A 19,461-nucleotide genomic window follows, 5' to 3' on the forward strand; every position below is an offset into this window, starting at 1 on the left:
CTAGCAGCTCCCTCCTGTGCACAAGAAGATCCCCACAGCCATGCCCAGCAAGGCAAAGGACCCCAGGATCAGGCCCAGCACCAGCGGGGCATGCGACCGGCTGCTCTGTTTTCCTGCAAGAGGCAAGAGGAATGGAGGTGATGACTGGGGTCACCGCCACCACACCACCGTGTTCCCCCACCCCCAGCCCTGGCACAGACCTGTCCAGGCACTCTGAGCCCGCAAGATGTCAATGCAGGTGGTGTTGAGGAAATGCTGGAGGTCCCGGGTCGTCATGGGGTACTTCATCAGCTCCCTCTCAGCAAAGGTGGCCACCGCATCCCTGCCAGGCCAGCGCCGCTCCCAGGTGGCATTGGGGACATGGAAGCTGAGGAAAGCCGTCCCATTGAGGGTCACCTCATAGAAGCTGTAGGCCGTGCCATTAGGGAAGAGGCAGCAGCCCAGGCGGCAGCACAGGCTCTGGGTGTCTGCAGGGACAGAGGGAGCGGGTCAGGGTCAGCACACTCCCACCCTCGGCAGCCCATTGCCATCACCAGCATCAAGCTGTGCACTGAGTTTGCAAGGCCTCAGTCTTGCACCACCCGACCCACCCACAGCTTTGTTTTCGCTTGGCTAAAGCTGCAGCGGCATCTTTTCCAATGGCCAGGCAGCTGTGCTTATTTTTCCCTTCCTTATCTGTGTACAGCAGAGTTTCGGTTTTGCAGAGATGGGAGGTTTTTCGGCGGAGAGTGAGCTATTTATCACTCTTGTGGAAGCATGCAGCACAGGTAGCATGGGGCAAGGGGAGGCATGGGGCTCACACCTGAGACCCTGAGGTGAGAAAGTGCTCCCCAAGGGTGAGGTAAAGAAATGCAGAGCTGGGGCAAAACTGGTTTGGGGGTAGCAAAGAAACCAAAGGTAAAACACACCCTGCGTAGGAGCACTGGAGGTAACATGGGTTTGTGGAGAAATGCAGGCAGGAACATGAAACCGTTGCCATCAGCATCCTCACACCTCCCACAAAGGCTGCAGGGTGCAGGCAGGGTGCACACAGAGTGTAGACAGGATGCAGGTAGGGTGCAGGTGAGATGCAGGCAGGATGCAGGTGGGGTGCAGGCGGGACGAAGGCAGGCTACAGGTGGGTGCAGGAAGGGTGCCTACACCTCACCATTCCTCCGGGCTGCAGCCCTCAGCCCAGCTCCCGGAGGGGCAGCACGATGTTGACCACTACCCTGTTCCCCAGGTAGGCTCTGGGTAAGAAATTCCCCACCCTGCAGAAGGGGTCCTTTTGCCCAGAGTGAGGTTTTGCACGTGGCTGTGCCCCCATCCCTTTGCCCAGCTGTCCCTGGAGAGCCATGCCTGTGCCCAGGCAGTGCAAGCAGGGTGAGACCTTCCCCACTGAGACCTGTCCCCCATCGGGCCATGCGTCCCATCCCTGTGCCCCTCCCCCCCCCCCCCCCCCCCCCGGTGTACCACTCACAGTTGATGGGTCTCTCCTTGCTGAAGAGCTTCACCAGCTCACCGAAGTAGTGCAGGTAGGTGGTCACGTCCTGCTGCCGCCTGGCCCAGGCATCCGGGGGCTCCAGCGGCAGCACCTGGGTGACATTAGGCCCCTCCAGGAGATGGCTGAGCTGCCCATCCAGGCTGGCGTTCCCCGAGAAGACAGAGGTGCCGTTGAAGATGCGGGTCCGTTGCAGCATGGTGAAGGTGAGCGGGGCTGCGAGAGGCGCCGGACATCACCCACTGCCCCATCCCCTTCCCTTAAGCCATGTCCCCCCCATGCCAACCCCAAGTCTCTCCAGCCCCATCGCCACCGTGTCCTTGCCTTACCCGCCTGGTCTGCACCGCAGCCCAGGGCCCCGCAGAGCAGCAGCAACCAGAGCATTGTGGGGACAGGGATGGGGACGGGAATGGTGGCCCCACGGCTGGCCTGGCAGGGAGTTAAGCGGGGCCAGGGAGGTGGGGCTGCGGGAGGAGGAGAGCGGGAGTCCGGCCAGGTCTCTCCCATTTCCTTAGCCCGAGCCACCCGCACCCCTTCCCTGCCGGACGTGCTGGGGGTGCCCGGCCCTGCAGCGCCCGGGGGCGATGATGCGGGATGAGGCTCCGAGCTCGCCCCGGGGCCTGCAGGACTGTATGGCACCGCTCCAGCCGGCGGGAGACAGAGTAGCCAGCGCCTGCCTCAGTTTCCCCATCCCTTGGCCGGGCTGGGGCCCCATCCCTGCTCCCCCTGTGGGTGTCGGAGGCCAGCGGGGACACGGTGCGGGGGGGGATGGCTCAGGGAGGAGAACGGAGGGAGGGATGGAGGGGAGAAGCCTCGCAGCACCAGGCTGCACCCATCGGGGCCCCGGGGTGGACATCCAGCGCAGGTGGTTCTGCAAGCGCTGGTGCGGCGGGACCCGCATCCTTGGAGGGATGCGACCCTCGGGATGCGGCATCCCCGCGGCTGCTGTAATGGGCTGGGCGGAGGGGGGGGGTGGACACTGAGAAAACCCTGGCTGGGCTCGCTCCGTATGTTTGGTTTTTAATTATACCTAAAATAATTATAGCTTAAGATTTAAAAAATACATAATTTATATTAAAATATCCAGCTCGTCCCGCGTGGCACAGCCTGGGGCGGCATCTACCGGCACCGCACCGCCTGCCGTGGCGCGGTACGGGACGGCGTGGGACGGCGTGGGACGGCATGGCGCCCGGCGACCGCGGGGAGGGGCGCGGCCACGCGGGCGGTGGGCGGGGCCTCGCGGGGGGGCGTGGCCACCGCCGGGGCGCGTCTCCGCGGGGGCGTGGCCGGCGGCGCCGGTGCCGGGAGCGCAGCGATGGCGGCGGCGGAGCTGGAGCGGCTGCGGATGGCGGGGGCCGGCATGGCCATCGCCGTCCTCACCAGCGGCGGCGACGCGCAAGGTGGGGCCCGGCGGGGGGGGGGGGCTCGGCCCCGCTCCCGCCCCGTGGGGGCCGCGTGTCCGTGTCCACCCGGCACGGCGGGCGGGGGCCCACGCTCCTCCCCGGGCGCCCGTGTTCCCCCCGCGGGGGAGGGGTCGGTGCGTCCCACCCGCGGCGCTTCCGCGTCCCCATCACCCCCGCAGCACCCTCCGTGGGAGGTCACGGGCCCCACGGGGGAACCGCCACGGTGCCCCCCCCCCACCCCCCAGGGATAAGCAGCTATTTCTAATACGTCTTGCTCTTGGGCGGTTGTTCATCTGCAGCTCCCACCCATGCACTGAGCTTCCCCAGTCTCTGCGCGTGTGCCCCCCCCCCCCACTCGAGGGGACGCTTCAGGGTCACCTATAGGATCCAGTCCCCTATGGGGCACCCACCCTGCGCAGGGTCCCTTGGGGCTGCCCCGGCTCACGTCTCACTTTTTTCCAGGGATGAACGCTGCTGTCCGTGCTGTCACCCGCATGGGGATATACGTGGGAGCCAAGGTCTTCCTTATCTATGAGGTTGGGGTACACCCCTGTTCCCTGCCATGGGTGGGGGGGAACCACCCCCCTGCCCCCAGGTACCCCTCACCTCCACGCCCCTCTTCTCCACAGGGCTATGAGGGGCTGGTGGAGGGGGGAGACAACATCAAGCAAGCCAACTGGCTCAGCGTCTCCAACATCATCCAGCTGGTGAGGCTCACCGGTGGGGCAGTAGGGCCCCCAAGTTCCATCCCCCCCCCCAAATCCGCATGGTGAGCCATGTCCCCCCCTTATCTCTCCAGGGTGGGACCGTGATCGGCAGTGCCCGCTGCAAAGCCTTCACCACCCGCGCAGGCCGGCTGCGGGCCGCCCGTAACCTGGTGGAGCACGGTATCACCAACCTCTGCGTCATTGGCGGGGACGGCAGTCTGACAGGCGCCGACATCTTCCGCTCCGAGTGGGGTGGGCTGCTGGAGGAGCTGGTCCAGGACGGTGCGTGAACCCCCCCATCCCCAAAATCCCCACATGGATAGAGTGAAAGCATTCAAGGGGTGTTGAGGTCCAGGGGTCTACCCCATCACTATGACCCCCAGGGAGGGCTGGGCTCCTCCGCTGCTCTGCAGGATCTGGCCTATGCTGGGAGGGGACAGGAGCACCCTAAAATAACCAGTGGCGTGGCCATCCACCCCACAGGGCAGATCAGTGAGGAGGTGGCACGGGAGAACTGCCGCCTGAACATCGTGGGGCTGGTGGGCTCCATCGATAACGACTTCTGCGGCACTGACATGACCATTGGCACTGACTCGGCGCTGCACCGCATCATGGAGGTGATTGACGCCATCACCACCACGGCGCAGAGGTGAGTGGGCTGGGTGCTGGATGCCAGCCCACCCCGGAGCCTGGTACTGACCCTCCTTCTCCTCCCACCTGTGTCCTTGCAGCCACCAGCGGACATTCGTGCTGGAGGTGATGGGCCGCCACTGCGGGTAAGCCCCCCACGGGTGGGGAATCCCGTTGGTGGGATGAGATGTCACGTTTCGGGGGCGGTGCCGGTGCTGCCACCACCATGTCCCCCCAGGTACCTGGCACTGGTGTCCGGCTTGGCCTCAGGTGCTGACTGGCTGTTCATCCCTGAATCCCCTCCGGAAGACGGCTGGGAGGACCTCATGTGCGAGAGGCTCGGGGAGGTGAGAGAGGGAGTTCCTACGGTCCCATCCCTTTTCTCCTGAGAGAGTCCCCGCAGGGGCCCAGGCTGAGCCTCACGGCAGGTGCCCGGCCCCTGCGAAGCTTCAGGAGCTCCCACCATTGTCCCTGTGAAATGGGGCACTCAGCCAAGCACAAATCCAGCCCTCGTGTGCCAGGAGCAGTGCTGGCTTGGGGGCTTGGCCGCCCAGAACCTGAGCCACCCCCGCCAGGCTATGGCTGGTGGGGGCAAAGGATGCTCAGGCTTGGCTGCTGGTGAGTTTTGACTAAGCTGTGGCAGCTGTTTTCCTCCCCTCACGCCAGACACGCAGCAGAGGGTCACGGCTCAACATCATCATCATTGCTGAGGGCGCCATCGACCGCAGTGGCAAACCCATCTCCTCCAACTATGTGAAGGACGTAAGTGCCTGCTCCAGTAGCTGTTCTGGCACCTGTGGTGACCAGCGGGTCCCCAGCGTGACATCCTCTCTGCTCCACAGCTGGTGGTGCAGCGCTTGGGCTTTGACACGCGGGTCACCGTCCTTGGCCACGTGCAGCGCGGAGGGACCCCATCAGCCTTTGACCGTGTGCTGGTAGGTGTTGGGGGGTGCACAGGGGGGTCAGCCTGTAGAAGGGAGCAGGCAGCTGGGGAACCCCACTTCTGCCTTCCCTCTGCCTGTTGCAAAGGACTTGCCAGCTGGGATGAGGCTCAGACAGTCCCTGCAGGCTTGTCCCCGCTGTGCTGGGCAGAGTAATGCACCCATTTCCCCTCATTTGCTGCAAATTTCACGGGTTTTTAAATAAAACCAGCAGCTATCTGGCCATAAATCAGGCGTGCAAGCAGCTGTGTGGTTTCCAGGCCCATGTGAGCATCCCTGTGCAAGCCCGGGAGAGCATCCCACCTGGCTGGCACGGGTGGCCCTGGTGTCAGGGGCCGGCGGGTCCCCCTTTCCCTTTGCAGAGCAGCAAGATGGGGATGGAGGCAGTGATGGCGCTGCTGGAGGCCACGCCGGACACCCCCGCCTGCGTGGTGAGCCTCTCGGGGAACCAGTCAGTGCGGCTGCCGCTCATGGAGTGCGTCCAGGTGGTGAGTACTGGGGGGATCAGGCATGCCAGCCCGCTGCGTGGGGGTCCTCCTCTCCTCCCCATAAGCACAGGCATCTTGGTGCTGCATCTTTTCCTCCCCCAAGACAAAGGATGTGCAGAAAGCCATGGATGAGAAGAGATTTGAGGAGGCCATCCAGCTCCGCGGGAGGTGAGGAGTGGGGACCGGGTCTTGGGGGAGACATCCCTATAGGGCAGCCAAAAGGATGTGCTGGGATGGGGACTTCTCCCTGAGGGGAAACCAGTGGGTCCTGCAGCCGGGGACAGTCCCCACCCCAAACCCTGCAGTCCAGGCATGCCTTGGGGCCACGCCACCTTGTCCTTGCAGGAGCTTTGAGAACAACTGGAACATCTACAAGCTGTTGGCACACCAGAAGCCAGCGCAGGAGAAGGTGAGGAAGGATGATGAGTGGCAGGGGACAGCATCCCCGCCTTGGGGACACACACCAACGTGCCACCCCTGTCCCTGTCCCCACAGAGCCCCTTCAGCCTGGCCATCCTGAACGTGGGTGCCCCCGCTGCCGGCATGAACGCTGCCGTCAGGTCAGCTGTGCGGATCGGCATCTGCCAGGGACACACCGTCTACGTGGTGAGCGACGGCTTCGAGGGCTTGTCCAAGGGGCAGGTAAGGGGAAGGGTGAGCCTGGGTGCTAGGGGCACAGGTTTGGGCTTGGAGGGGCATGGTAGGGTGCTCCCCCACCCCAAAACTGAGCGCTGCTGCTTGCAGATTCGCGAGGTGGGCTGGCATGACGTGGCGGGCTGGCTGGGACGTGGCGGGTCCATGCTGGGCACCAAGCGGTAAGCACAGCCCCGGGGTGGCTGGGGGATGTAGCAAAGGGGACACCACTGTCCCCAGGGATAGCGGTGACCTCCTGTCCTCACCCTGTGGTCTCCCCTCTCCTGCCTGACACAGGACGCTGCCCAAGACCTGCATGGAAAAGATTGTGGAGAACGTGCGGAAATTCAACATCCAGGGGCTGCTGGTCATCGGGGGGTTCGAGGTGCGGGGGAATCTTCAGCCCCATTTTAGTGGGGGTCGGGGTGGGCTGTCGGCATCCCAGGCGGTGCAGGCACCCTGGGCCATCTCTTTTGGGATGCAGATCCGGCCCCAGGGCCGGCATTTCCCCAGTCCTTGGCTGCTTGCAGGCGTACGAGGGGGTGCTGCAGCTGGTGGAGGCCCGTGGGCAGTACGAGGAGCTCTGCATCATCATGTGCGTCATCCCCGCCACCATCAGCAACAACGTGCCTGGGACTGACTTCAGCCTGGGCTCGGACACAGCCGTCAACGCAGCCATGGAGGTAAGGGACAGGGCAGGGGGCAACTCACAGGGCTGTCCCACTCTGCCAGGACCCATCATGTTTTGGAATGACGTGGGAATGAACCAGCATCCTGTCCTGGGCAGCAAAGGTGGGTTTTCCTGGTGTGAATCCCCCTTCTCCCGGCGCAGAGTTGTGACCGCATCAAGCAGTCAGCCTCGGGCACCAAGCGCCGCGTTTTCATTGTGGAGACGATGGGGGGCTACTGCGGGTACCTGTCGACCGTCACCGGCATCGCAGTGGGTGCCGATGCTGCCTATGTCTACGAAGATCCCTTCACCATCCACGACCTGAAGGTGAACAGGGCAGGGGGCTGCTTCCTGGCAGCATCATCTGGGTAAAACAAGAAGGAAAACCAGGAAAGAGAGGGGTCTGGGGCAGAGCAGGTTTTGGAGGAGTATGGCCAAGCCCCATGAAGCTGCTGGGTTGACATTAGTGGCACCTGGGTCTGAACAAGAGGACCAGAGGGACCCAGGATGGCTGCCAGCATCCTGGCATTCATCTTGCAGGCCAACGTGGAGCACTTGACTGACAAAATGAAGACAGATATCCAGAGAGGGCTGGTGCTACGGTGAGTTGGGAACCCCTGGGGATGCTTGCTGAAAAACCCAGCCCCATGGTGGGGAGTGAGGCCAGAGCTGAGCCCTTCCCGTGGCCGGAGAGGGTCCCTGGGTGCAGTGGCATTTGGCATGGCAGGTGCACAGGCATCCTGCCTGGGGATGCCACACTTGGCCAGCGGGATAGTCCTGCACTGCGTGTCTCCGCTGCCATCCCCACCCCGGCCCCAGGGTCCTGCTGGGGAGATGGGCCAGGGCTCCTGGCCTCAGGGAGAACAAAACAACAAAAAAACGGTGTTTAGGGGAGCATGGAGGGAGCCCCTGGGGATGCCAGATTAGGGAGCAGCCCCCCAGTCCCTTCTCTCTGCTCCCCCAGCAATGAGAAGTGCCACGAGCACTACACCACCGAGTTCCTCTACAACCTCTACTCCTCCGAGGGCAAAGGCATCTTTGACTGCAGGATTAATGTCCTGGGCCACCTCCAGCAGGTACAGGGACAGGGCCACATGGGCCACTGCTGTCCCCAAGAGCTGGGCAGGCTTGACATCACCATTTCTTTGTCCCCAGGGGGGAGCCCCAACCCCCTTTGACCGCAACTACGGGACCAAGCTGGGCGTGAAGGCGGTGCTGTGGATGTCAGAGAAGCTGCAGGAGGTCTACCGCAAGGGTGAGCCAAGGGCTGGGGGTCCCATGGCGGGATGGGGGGAGGCTGGTGGCACTGGGCAGCCCCTGCTGCTCTGGGCTAAGCCACTTGGCCCCCAGTGAAGTGGCCATGGTCAACTGTGTCCCCCTCCCAGGACGCGTGTTTGCCAACTCGGGTGACTCTGCCTGTGTGATCGGGCTCAGGAAGAAGGTGGTGGCCTTCAGCCCCGTGACAGAGCTCAAGAAAGTCACTGACTTCGAGTAAGTCTCTGTCCCCATGCCCTGCCAGGTCCCAGGGGACCTTCCTGCATTGCCCCTGGGGCCACTTGAGAGCTGTGTCCCCTCCTGTGCAGGCACAGGCTGCCCCAGGAGCAGTGGTGGCTGAACCTGCGGCTGATGCTGAAGATGCTCGCCAACTACCAGATCAGCCTGACTGAGTACATCTCGGGGAAGATGGAGCACGTCACCCGCCGCACGCTCAGCATCGAGAAGGGCTTCTAGTCCTTCTAGCCTGAGCCATAGCCCCCTTCTATGTCCTCTCCCTCCCCACGTGCTGGTCAGGGAGCACCAGGTCCCCCCTGTTCTCAGTAGCCCTGTAGCTTTGCCACTGACCCCTTAATGCAGGCAGAGCCTGGTCCTGGCTCCTAGAACAGCACAATCTTGCCCCACATTGCTGGTCCAGGGTCTGGTCTCTGTGCAGATGTGGAAAAGAGGTGTTGCTAGAGCCCAGCTGCACAGCCCAGACCCTTAATCTTCCCTTAATAGTTTATTCCTATTATTTAACAATGGGGTATCTTGATTCCTTATTTAGCAGCTTGACTGCCTGAGCCAACCGCTGCTTTTAGTTGCCTGCCCTACGTGCGGGAAGGGAGCTGAAGAGGATGCAGTGGTGTCCCGGAGCAGGTAGAGACTGGTCCTGGTGGCTTTTGGCTGCCCCATGAGCCCCAGTAAAGCTCCATCCTCTCGTGGAGTTTGCCTGGTGGGGCATCTTGAGGGCTCAGCACACAGCACTGGTCCTGGCAAGCCCCTCTTCCCTGGCCACCTTGCATGATGCTTGGCTGCGACCGTCACTGCATGGTCCCGGGTGCCATGCCCGTCATCTCACCTCTGCTCTGTGACCCCCCAAATCTTGTACCGTTCGCGGCACTGCTGTCCTCCTCTAGAGATAAAACCTGCTGGAGCCAAACCTGCCTCGGCAGAGTGGTCATAGCGCGCCGAGTACCCACAGGGAGGGAAGCAGGGGCAGACCTGGGGTGAGGATGGGGGGACAGTCCTGGGAACAGAGACAGACAGTTTGCTGGAGCCGGGTTAATTCCAGGCTGTGTTTCCCTGCTTCATGTATCCTCAAAGCCTGGGAGAGTGGGACTGCAGGCGGCCGCTCCCCGGCCGGGCTGCAGCGGGTGCAAGGTCAGCATCCCTCTGTGGGCAGACTTCGTAATCCCAGAGAAAAATTGCTTCTCCCTTGTTCTGGTTCCCACCTTCAAAGAAAGCGCATAAGCGATCTATCAAGGCGATGTGTGTGTTTGTTAATGCAGTTTCTCAGGGCAGCTGCCAAGTGTGCCGGCTCCCGCGTGCAGTGCTCGGGCTTGGCTGAGCTCTGCCGTGCTCGGCTGATGCCAGACAGCTGCATGTAGCCCCTTTCCCAGGCTACTTTCCTCCTGGGGCTTTCAGCTGACAGCTCCAGCCTCTGGGACATCGCCAGCACCAGGATGCATCACAGTCTTTTGGGTCAAACATGCAGTTATTTTTTTCCTCCCCACAGAGTTGTCCCCAAATGATAAGTTCCCCCCTGATTTCAGTGCTTTTCCTCTAGCTGGCCACATTACTTATTTTAGGCTCTGGATGAAGATGATAATTACTGTATCTTCCCTGCCAGAGCTGGACACATGGAGAAATAGTGCTTTCCTTGCTGATGGAGGCAGTATTGCTGCTCCTCCTGGGCGAGTATCTGCTCTGGGGACCCCAGGCAGAGACCTGGCTGCTCCTCCAAGCCAGTGGGCTTTTCCACCATCCTATGTGCCACTTTCAAGGAGCTCCATCCAGCTCCTGAGTGAGAACCCCCCCCCCCCATCAGCCATGGACACCTGTGCTGCAGTGGTCCCACACGCCTGACTCACCGTCAGCCTCTGAGAGTCCCCAAGGATGCTTTGAAGGCGAGTTGCGCTGGATTTGCACCCGCAGGCAAACAGCTGCTGGCATTTTACATGACCGGGAAATGTCTGGTCTTGCTGCTCGATATGCCCCACTGAGGCAGGTCAGGGCAAAAGCAGGCAGCACCAAAAAGCCCCGCGGGTGTACTGTAGCCCAGGTGGAGCCTCATGCCCAGATGCAGCTGGCAGGCCCCAGGTGTTTGGCTCCTCTCCAGCATGTGTTTTTCTCCAGCCTGGCACTCTCAGCAGCAGGCAGGACACTGGAGGGGCTGGCACAGCACTACAGCCCTCCAGCAGCCAGGTTTAGGGTGTGAATGGGGAGGGGGTGTCCCCACACTCAGACCAGCTGCACATTTGGATGCACACGGAGACAGGGGGCACTGCAGCCTTAACACCTCATTTCCACCCCAAAAAAAGCCTGGAGTACCAAATTCCTGGAGGAAGACTGACAGGCACAGCCCTACACCCCATGGGGGGCAGCCACCCTGTGCCCTGCCAGGATGAGCAGGAGGGGACGTGGTGACTGTGCACCCAGGCTCCCCAGCACATCCAGCCCAGCTCCAGCTTCCCCCTGTCCCCGAAGAGAGGGCAGAGCACAAAGCCATGAGCATCTCATGGTGAAAGGCAGGCTGCCAGGTCCCCAGAGTGAAGAAGCATGAGCCGAAGGGGCCAGCCTCCCTCTGGGCTGTCAAGAGCGAGCAGGATGCTGTGGGGTCACCCTGCAAGGAGTGGTTGGGAGCATCAAGGGCAGCTTGCCTGGCAGCAGGAGCACCCACACCAGCCAAGTATGATGAGTGCAGCACGTAGGCGGTGAGCTCTGCTCAGGGACAGTCATGCCATCAGGATTAACAGCCCATCTTCTCCAGTGGAGAGAGGAGGAACTGTGCCAGAACAGCCTCGGGCCACGGCAGTTGCTCCATTAACGACCACAAACAAGCCCTGATGACAAACGATGACGCGTGATCACTCTCCTCCCAGAAAAGCTGTGGGGTCCAGCACGCCCAAAAGGCAGCTCCTCTATTCCCTGAAGTGGACAGGCGCAATTTCTGCCACAGAACAGGCTGAGACAGCCTGCGAGAGGACTTGCCCTCAGCACAAGAGCAAGATGCAAACAAGATGACAGATAACTCTCTTGGGCCCTGGCTGTCAAGGGAAGTCTGGTATATTATAAATCACACTGGCCATTTAAATGCAGCTGGGTTTAATGCAGAAGGCAAGAACTAGGTCATTTGAGGAGTTAAAGGCATCAGCAATCTTCACCCAAGTGATAAGGGTCAAACCATGCCCCCTCCCACCAAGGTCAAGTAAACAGGCTTGTGGACACACGGTTGTCACCATCCCCGAGGAGCATTCCTTCCTGGCAGCACAACCCAGCATGCAGGGGGCTCGGACACCTGTACAAACAGGGAGAGCAGGGACACAGAAAGGCCGTGCTGCCCTGCACAACATCGGCATCCGCAGCTGAGCGGCATGGAGGGCTCATGTCCTGTGTCTCAGGGGCCATTGTCCTGCCTGGGCAGGCTTTGCACCTCTGCTTGAGCAAGTGAGTTTTGCTTACCATCTCTTTTGCTTCCTGTGCTCAGTGTGGAGTTGTGGCTGCAAGAAGGTTCCCAAATAGCACAGTGCTTTTGAAAAGCAGCTGCTGCAGCAGCTCGGTACGGTATCAAACAGCACCAGAGGCGAGTGAGCCATTTCACAGGTCCAGTGAAGCGGGAGGGCGTGGGGGCCCACAGCCCTCCTCCTGCTCCGCAGGACTCACAATGCAAGTTGTGAACCAGACATAATGGAGCAATGCCCAGTCAGTTGTTCTCACTATGTTTGCTGAACCCCAGCCACAACTTACATGTCCTAGAGGGATAACTGGTTTTATTTGGTATGTCACAATGTTTTAGTTTGTATTTAACACTTACTATAGTATCTTCGTAAATGCAACTTTTTCAGTTAAAGAGAAATGCCACGCCTGATGCCTGTGCAAACCAGACAGTAACACTTGGCTTGTTTTCTAACTGCAAAACGCACAGGGACTTTTTACTCTGACATGAAGTTTCCTTAAGCTGCTCTAATGCCTGCAAGGGCATGTGGGGATGAGAGTAGAGCTGAGCATTCAGGATCTGGGAGAGAGTAATTTCTGTTTCACCTAGGCTGCACCAAGCTTTTCTTTGGGCTGCCTGACCACCAAGTCAGATGCTGCATGTGCTAACAAGGACCAGAAGTAGTCAAGAGTTGAAGATAAATTAAGAATTTGACATTGACTTTCACAATCTGCACCAGACAGTTCTTGGTGATCGTTTCAGGCAGTATCTCCGCAACAGACTTCACAAAAACAAATCTTTGTGGTAGAAGCCGCCTTCAGAGTCTGCTACACAGAGAGGCTGACAGGGGGTTAGTCTGACAGGGAGCCACCGATAAGCAGTGACCTTTCTAGCCATCAGCAGGCTTTGCCATCCCCCTTCGATTGCACAGCACAGCAGTACCTCTCAATGCAGCCCTGCTCACTTTTGCTTTGCTGATTCCCCTGCAGCTCCCATCAAACAGCCCCGGCGACAAGAGATACAAATGTTAACGGAGCCTGCTATGCAAGCAAGAAAGCTCCCGGAGAGCCAGATCGGGTGCTGCCAGCCCCAGCATGATGTGCACAGCCAGGGGCAATGTCAGGAGCTATAGAGGCAGCCAGCAGCACCCCGTCCCAGCCCCTCCACAGGGGAAGCACAGCAGGAAATGCCGAGGCTTTGGCTGTAGCCAGGTATGTGTGGGAAGAATGGCACTGCAGGTCTGGGGCTGGCTGGTGCTCCAGGGAGGTTTGTAATGGGCACCGTCACTCCTCCTGCAGCTCCTTCTTCTGAAAGGTCTGAAGCCTCCTCCCTACTGTCTGCTGAACGATCTCCAGACCCTCCACGTCCAGTTCCTTCATGAGAAGCAGGATGGCATTCAGGACATTGTTCTGTCAGGATGAGACAGACACTGCTTTATACAAGCATGTTAACGCCAGCCTAGGAAAGGACACTTGATTTTCAAAGAGCTGCTCTTTCTAGGAACTCCACCACCAGCAGAGGTTTGAAACAGCCACCTGCAGCTACAGGGATAGATCAACCAAGCCCTTGGAGCAAACATGGGCAGAGACTGCATGTGACGGGGCTAACTGGAATGCAGGACAAACCCGTCCTCCCAGTCCTACACAGACTGCCCACATGCCTCTGGCTCCTGGCCACCGTCTGAACTGGGCCCATTCAAGAGCAGCCACCCTCCTTCTCCACCATGATCACATGTGATGGGAAAGGACAGGAACCCTCCAGTCTGAGGAATAAGAGCTGGTAGAATCACAAAAGCACAAGCTGGAAGGAACCCTTGAAGGTCTCCAGCCCAACCTCCCACCAACGCAGGACTACTGCCAACGCCAGACCACAGCTCTGTCAAACCCTGTCTTGAAAAACTCCAGGGAGAGATTCCACAGCCTCTCTAAATAGCTGTCCTTCTAGGGAATCTTTTTCCTGAACCTCCCCTTGTTTAATATTTTCATTTCCCAAAGGCCAGAGCCTGCAGTACTATTCATGGCGCTGCAAAGCAATACACTCAAGTACATTTAAAACATGAATGAAAGAGAGATCACAGGCAACTAATATCAGAATGAGGCAGAACACGGTCTAGATCTCACCCTACCGATTGAAGTGATGGCACTAAGCCCAGCAGACAGCAATTCCCAGCTGAACAGACAAGATCCATGAGGTTCATCCAAGGATATACCATGGAGGGCTCTGAGGAACCACCGAAGCTTTCATTTCAGCAGTCCTGTCTGCCAGACCAACAGCCTGCCAGATGCATTTCAGCTGCTGCCCAACTACCACATGTTCTTAGCACACCCAGAGTGAAGGGACACATATGAGTTTATGGGCAAGACAGATCAAGAGGACAAACACCATCAGGCTTTCTTTACGCTGCATGATGTCTAAAAGACGAAAAGCAATTTAGTCTTTAAAGATACTCACTCTCTTCTTTCGGTTGCAGTCTGTCTCTCGAGGTGAAAAGGAGGAAAATTTATCCCTGGGAACAGGCTTCATACCAAGCTCCTCTCGAATTTTGCTGAAGAAGCAGAGGAAGAGGCAAATGTTATTACAACCAGCTGGCAGAACCTTCCTCTGCCAGGCCAATCCTTTCTAATCATGGGCAACCATGCAAGAAGTATCTAGCTGAAGGACTTAAGGCACATCTATTCACACACCACCACTGCCTACAGACCACAATGCCCCAAGCAAAACTCCCAAATGTAGCAAGAGCCTCACAGCTATAAAACGTAAATGAGCATGCTGCTACAAGGTGTCTGCTTGCAGCCGGACCTGGGATGACAGATTCGCATGCCCGATGTCAGCTGGGACTGCAGACTGCATTAACACTGCACTTGAACAACGCACAGCGCCACAGCACTGACATGCGCCAAAGCGTGTCGCAGAAGCAGAGCTAAGCAGGAATGGACTGGAGCTCACACTTCAGAGAGGATCCATCTCTGTCTGCACATACAGCTGACACGCTTCAGAGTAAGTACCCACTTACAGAAGAGCCTGTTTTGCAGATACAGAACCAGACCCACAAGTGCTATTAAACCAGCACAGCTCCACCATGGTAACAGGAACAACGGGAATTTGCACCAGCTGCAGGTCTGGCCCACGGAATATCAGGGTTGGCTGGCAGGGTCCTTTCATGCTACGCAAGATTTCAGCCCAGAAATCCTAACAGATCATGAGCAAGCCCTCACTTTGTCTCCTCCAGACTGAAGTTCAGCAGTTCACTCTCAGTCTCCTTTGTGGATTCAGCAGCACTGGATTCAGTGGACTCAGCACAGCCGTTCTCCACGCTCTTCCTGGCTGGTGGGGCTGTGATCTCCTCACCATCAACCAGGGCCTGGGACAGTTCTTCCTCTGTCACAGCTGCAAAAAGCCAAAACAAAGCCTGCTGTAATGAACTCCAGTAGCCAAGGAAGACAGAATCTATAACGGGGCATGTACTGCAGAGCTATACCACAGGGGTTTGGTCCAAAAATTGTCCTTTGTACTGGCCTTTTGCTTTCATCCTCCTCCTGGGTAAAGGCTGTGCAGAACGCCGGCAGCCGTCACCTGTCTCTCAAAGTGGGAAAGATATAAGGGAGGGATGCAAGCATGCTTTGCCATGTCTTGTCTCTGGAGAAGGCTCCAAAAGCCACCAAATTACTGCTACCAGATGGAAAAGCTTCTCATTTTTTACAACAGCAGATGTAATTACAGAATCTTTGGTTTGCCACAGCAAAGTAGAGAGCTCTAAAAAAAAAAAAACACTAATAAGTGGTACTGTCTCAGCTATAATGAGGGACTCTCAGATAGTGCTAGCTCTGTCACTGCAGGGAAGGGAAGGGAGAAAACAGCTTAGAAGCAGTGGACCTTGCAGAGGGGATGCTCAGCCTCTAACAGATCCTGACTCAAGGAAGAGTCAAAGGATGCCTTAACAAGAGGAAATCAACACATCAACAGTTTCCAGTTCACCCTGCCCGTGGCTTGGAGCTGTTTGTGTACCTGCAAACACCCACCTTGGTTATCAAGCTTCTGCAGGCTGGGTAGGTTACGCAGCACTGTCATTCGGTAGTGATGGGGGTCCGATCCACAACAGGGATTTTCAGACAGCCACAGGACCCTCAGCCGGGGTAGGTTTTTGAGGTAGAAGAGCTCATTTAGGCTTGCAATGTTGTTCTTCCTCAGATAGAGTTCACTCAGATTCTGGCACTGATTCAGCGGCTCAAGGTCCGAGATGCCATTCACACTGAAGAGAGATCGTGAGATCAGAGACCAGCGAGCCCACCCCTCCCTTGCTGTACCATTCAGGTGGGAGCACAGCAGCCCCTGTAGCACAGTAGCTTTCCAGCCCCCTTTCCTGCAACAGCTTCACTGAGGAGCCTCACCCCAGCACAGCACAGCAAGGGGCATTCAGGGGCCTATGGCTTTGCACAGAACAAAAACATAGCATTTCATCTTTTTAAACAGAGGAAAGCATTAAAAAAGTAGGCTCTCCTCTCTGCTGAAGATGACCAACAGCCTTTGCTTGCCCCAAACACCCATCACACTTGCACCCATTTCCATAGCAGTTTCTCAGACTCACCGAAGGAGAACCCATACAAGATTCCCAAGCTAAAAAGCTCAAATTCACAGCATTGGCTCCACAGGATCCCCAGCACGTGTGAAGGATGGGTGTGTTGTGGGGAGGCTTACAGAAACTAAAAGCTTTGTGAGATCCAAGAGGCATTTCAACTAGCATTCTGCAAACTGGCCCTATATGAAGGCCCAGAAGATCCCATCCAAACTATGGAATAGGACTTACAGAACAACAATCCTAAGAGGTTTTAACACTTCTCAAAGAAGGGATTATTTTCTTGAGTAGCAAAGGGAAGGGTGCAGAGGAGCTAGCAGAAGAACAATCATTTCTGCATCTTTGCCGCTTGAGAAATCAGGCATGAAGAGCCAGGCAGCTCAGACAGACAACCACAGAAACGCGGTAAGAAACCAGGGCAAGCCACAGTCTTATGAGAAAGGTGATTACCCCTGCCCTCTCCAAGGCTGGCAGCCTGACATTCACCTGAACGTGATCACCTCAATGTTGGGCAAATCCCGGCATATCGATATCTAGGCAGGAAGAGACAGAAACAGCAAGTTGTCACTCCTCCCAGGGAGGGGTGGGGGGAAGGCAATTTAAATCACAAACAAGCAAGATAAAAGCAAGAACAGGAATTTAGGTTTGCTTCAGTCTAACCCAAACCTAACACCACCAGAGAGATTTGCTGCCACAGTCAGTGCAGAGTCAGCAGCTCCTCCACCCTCTCTGCTCAGGACTGGAAGCGCAGACACAAGCTAGCATCACGTCACTCTTCTGCTCCAGCAACTCTGCAGTCTCCGAGATGATTTTCCAGCCACCGCACACAAGAAGGAATCCCTCTTACCCCAAATAGCCCTATTCTAATGAGAGCATGTCATCCAAAGTCCCAAATGGATGAGGTAGGACTCAGGGTCCTGCTCTCCAGGGGTCCATGCAGGGCCTTGGAGAGGAATTTTCCAAGTGCTCTCTAGAACAACATCAAACTCCACCTCCCCCCCCCCCCCCTTTTTTTTTTGTATGAGATGCTAATCAGTCCTGAAAAGCACTGCAGCTCACTGGCACCAGGCCAGCCCAAACCCAGGCCTGTGCCTTCCTCAGCGCCCCATCAACCCCATCCCCTCCCCGCTCTGGCTGCTGGCCCAGGCTTCAGCTTCCCTCCAGCAGCACCGTGTGGGCCGCAGGCTGGGGCTCAATGATGGCAGCCGGGAGCCGTGGGGCCCCTCCTTGCCGGCTCCTCTTGGCAGGATGGGAGCAGGATGTGCAGTACTCACATCTGTCAGGTGGCTGCCCCTGCGGGAGGAGAGCGGGGGTCACTAGGAGCATGGCAGGGCACAGCTGCCCACCCCAAGCCTGCCCCCAGGCCTGGGCTGTACAGCCCCAGGCCCTGTGCCCCCACTGCCTCCACACACCAAAGCTGCTCTGACATGTCCCCCCCCAAGGCTGTCTTCCCCCCAACCCCAGCCCTGCCGGTCCCCTCACCCAGCCCTGCCTGCTCCCTCACCCAGCCCTGCCTGTCCCCCCTCCCCAGCCCTGCCTGTCCCCCCTCCCCAGCCCTGCCTGTCCCCTCCCCCAGCCCTGCCTGTCCCCCCTCCCCAGCCCTGCCTGTCCCCCCTCCCCAGCCCTGCCTGTCCCCTCACCCAGCCCTGCCTGCTCCCTCACCCAGCCCTGCCTGTCCCCCCTCCCCAGCCCTGCCTGCCCCCCCTCCCCAGCCCTGCCTGCCCCCCCTCCCCAGCCCTGCCTGTCCCCTCACCCAGCCCTGCCTGTCCCCTCACCCAGCCCTGCCTGTCCCCCCTCCCCAGCCCTGCCTGTCCCCCCTCCCCAGCCCTGCCTGCTCCCTCACCCAGCCCTGCCTGTCCCCCCTCCCCAGCCCTGCCTGCCCCCCCTCCCCAGCCCTGCCTGCCCCCCCTCCCCAGCCCTGCCTGTCCCCTCACCCAGCCCTGCCTGTCCCCCCTCCCCAGCCCTGCCTGTCCCCCCTCCCCAGCCCTGCCTGCTCCCTCACCCAGCCCTGCCTGTCCCCCCTCCCCAGCCCTGCCTGTCCCCCCTCCCCAGCCCTGCCTGCCCCCTCACCCAGCCCTGCCTGTCCCCCCTCCCCAGCCCTGCCTGTCCCCTCACCCAGCCCTGCCTGTCCCCTCACCCAGCCCTGCCTGCCCCCCCTCCCCAGCCCTGCCTGCTCCCTCCCCCAGCCCTGCCTGTCCCCCCTCCCCAGCCCTGCCTGTCCCCCCTCCCCAGCCCTGCCTGCCCCCCCTCCCCAGCCCTGCCTGTCCCCCCTCCCCAGCCCTGCCTGTCCCCTCACCCAGCCCTGCCTGTCCCCTCACCCAGCCCTGCCTGTCCCCCCTCCCCAGCCCTGCCTGTCCCCCCTCCCCAGCCCTGCCTGTCCCCCCTCCCCAGCCCTGCCTGTCCCCCTCCCCAGCCCTGCCTGCTCCCCCCCAGCCCGAGGCCTGCCTGCGCCCCAGCCCGAGGCGAGGCCTGCCCTGCCCGGCCCGGCTGCCCGCCCCGCCTCCCGCCGTGCCGCCCGGCCCCGGGCCGTCCCCGCCGGCGCCCACCAGCAGTTGAGGCGGCGGACGCCGTCGAGCGCAGCGGCCTTGGCCCGCGCCAGCACGGCCGCCCGCGTCAGCCTCATGGCCGGGCCGGGCCGGGCCGGGCCGCGGCGCCGCCGCCGCCGCCGCCGCCGCCGCCGCCGCCGCCGCCGCCGTCGCCAGGGGCGGGACCCGCCGCCCGCGCAGGCTCCTCCCGGCCGGGGCGGGCCGGGCCCGGCCCTGGCACCGGAGCTAGCGGGACATTGCCCAGCCTTCCCGCCCCCAGCCTGCCGCCGGGGGCCGGCGGGAGGGCGCCCGGGGAGGGCAGGCCGTGAGCCGGGAGTCGGCGACAGCCATCCGCCCCCCCGGGTCTCCTGCTCGGGCTCTTCCCACTCTGAATTTGGCTGTCTTGCGTGCACCGGGCTGCGTGCCCTGAAGCTCCCTGAGGTGCAGTTTTATTTAATTACTTCATATTTACGTGTAAATTTTTATTATTCATTTAATG

At 59.7% G+C, this 19,461-nt stretch overlaps 3 protein-coding genes across 3 annotated transcripts; 1 reads left to right on the plus strand and 2 right to left on the minus strand.

Annotated features, from left to right (window-relative positions):
- PROCR (protein C receptor) lies at positions 1-1,864 on the minus strand. The gene is made up of 4 exons (XM_075717217.1): positions 1,810-1,864; positions 1,460-1,696; positions 201-467; positions 1-113 (listed from the first exon to the last, which is right to left on the minus strand). The coding sequence occupies exons 1-4, from the start codon at positions 1,862-1,864 to the stop codon at positions 1-3; spliced, it is 672 nt and encodes a 223-aa protein (XP_075573332.1).
- A 931-nt stretch (positions 1,865-2,795) lies between these two features.
- Positions 2,796-8,683, plus strand: PFKL (phosphofructokinase, liver type). Its single transcript, XM_075717216.1, has 22 exons — positions 2,796-2,880; positions 3,346-3,419; positions 3,513-3,590; positions 3,683-3,872; positions 4,074-4,239; positions 4,322-4,366; positions 4,459-4,567; positions 4,887-4,982; positions 5,063-5,155; positions 5,524-5,649; positions 5,753-5,817; positions 5,995-6,058; positions 6,145-6,291; positions 6,394-6,464; positions 6,580-6,667; positions 6,813-6,965; positions 7,115-7,279; positions 7,493-7,554; positions 7,917-8,028; positions 8,108-8,207; positions 8,338-8,443; positions 8,536-8,683. Exons 1-22 carry the CDS (start codon positions 2,796-2,798, stop codon positions 8,681-8,683), a joined length of 2,343 nt encoding a protein of 780 aa, XP_075573331.1.
- Positions 8,684-11,585: 2,902 nt separating this feature from the next.
- Positions 11,586-19,060, minus strand: CFAP410 (cilia and flagella associated protein 410). The gene is made up of 7 exons (XM_075716506.1): positions 18,984-19,060; positions 17,712-17,730; positions 16,924-16,970; positions 15,884-16,113; positions 15,080-15,251; positions 14,316-14,409; positions 11,586-13,273 (listed from the first exon to the last, which is right to left on the minus strand). The coding sequence occupies exons 1-7, from the start codon at positions 19,058-19,060 to the stop codon at positions 13,148-13,150; spliced, it is 765 nt and encodes a 254-aa protein (XP_075572621.1). The 3' UTR covers positions 11,586-13,147.
- Between the last annotated feature and the right edge of the window lie 401 nt (positions 19,061-19,461).

Source organism: Pelecanus crispus, chromosome 9 (assembly GCF_030463565.1).
Source record: "Pelecanus crispus isolate bPelCri1 chromosome 9, bPelCri1.pri, whole genome shotgun sequence".
NCBI classification, from domain to species: domain Eukaryota; kingdom Metazoa; phylum Chordata; class Aves; order Pelecaniformes; family Pelecanidae; genus Pelecanus; species Pelecanus crispus.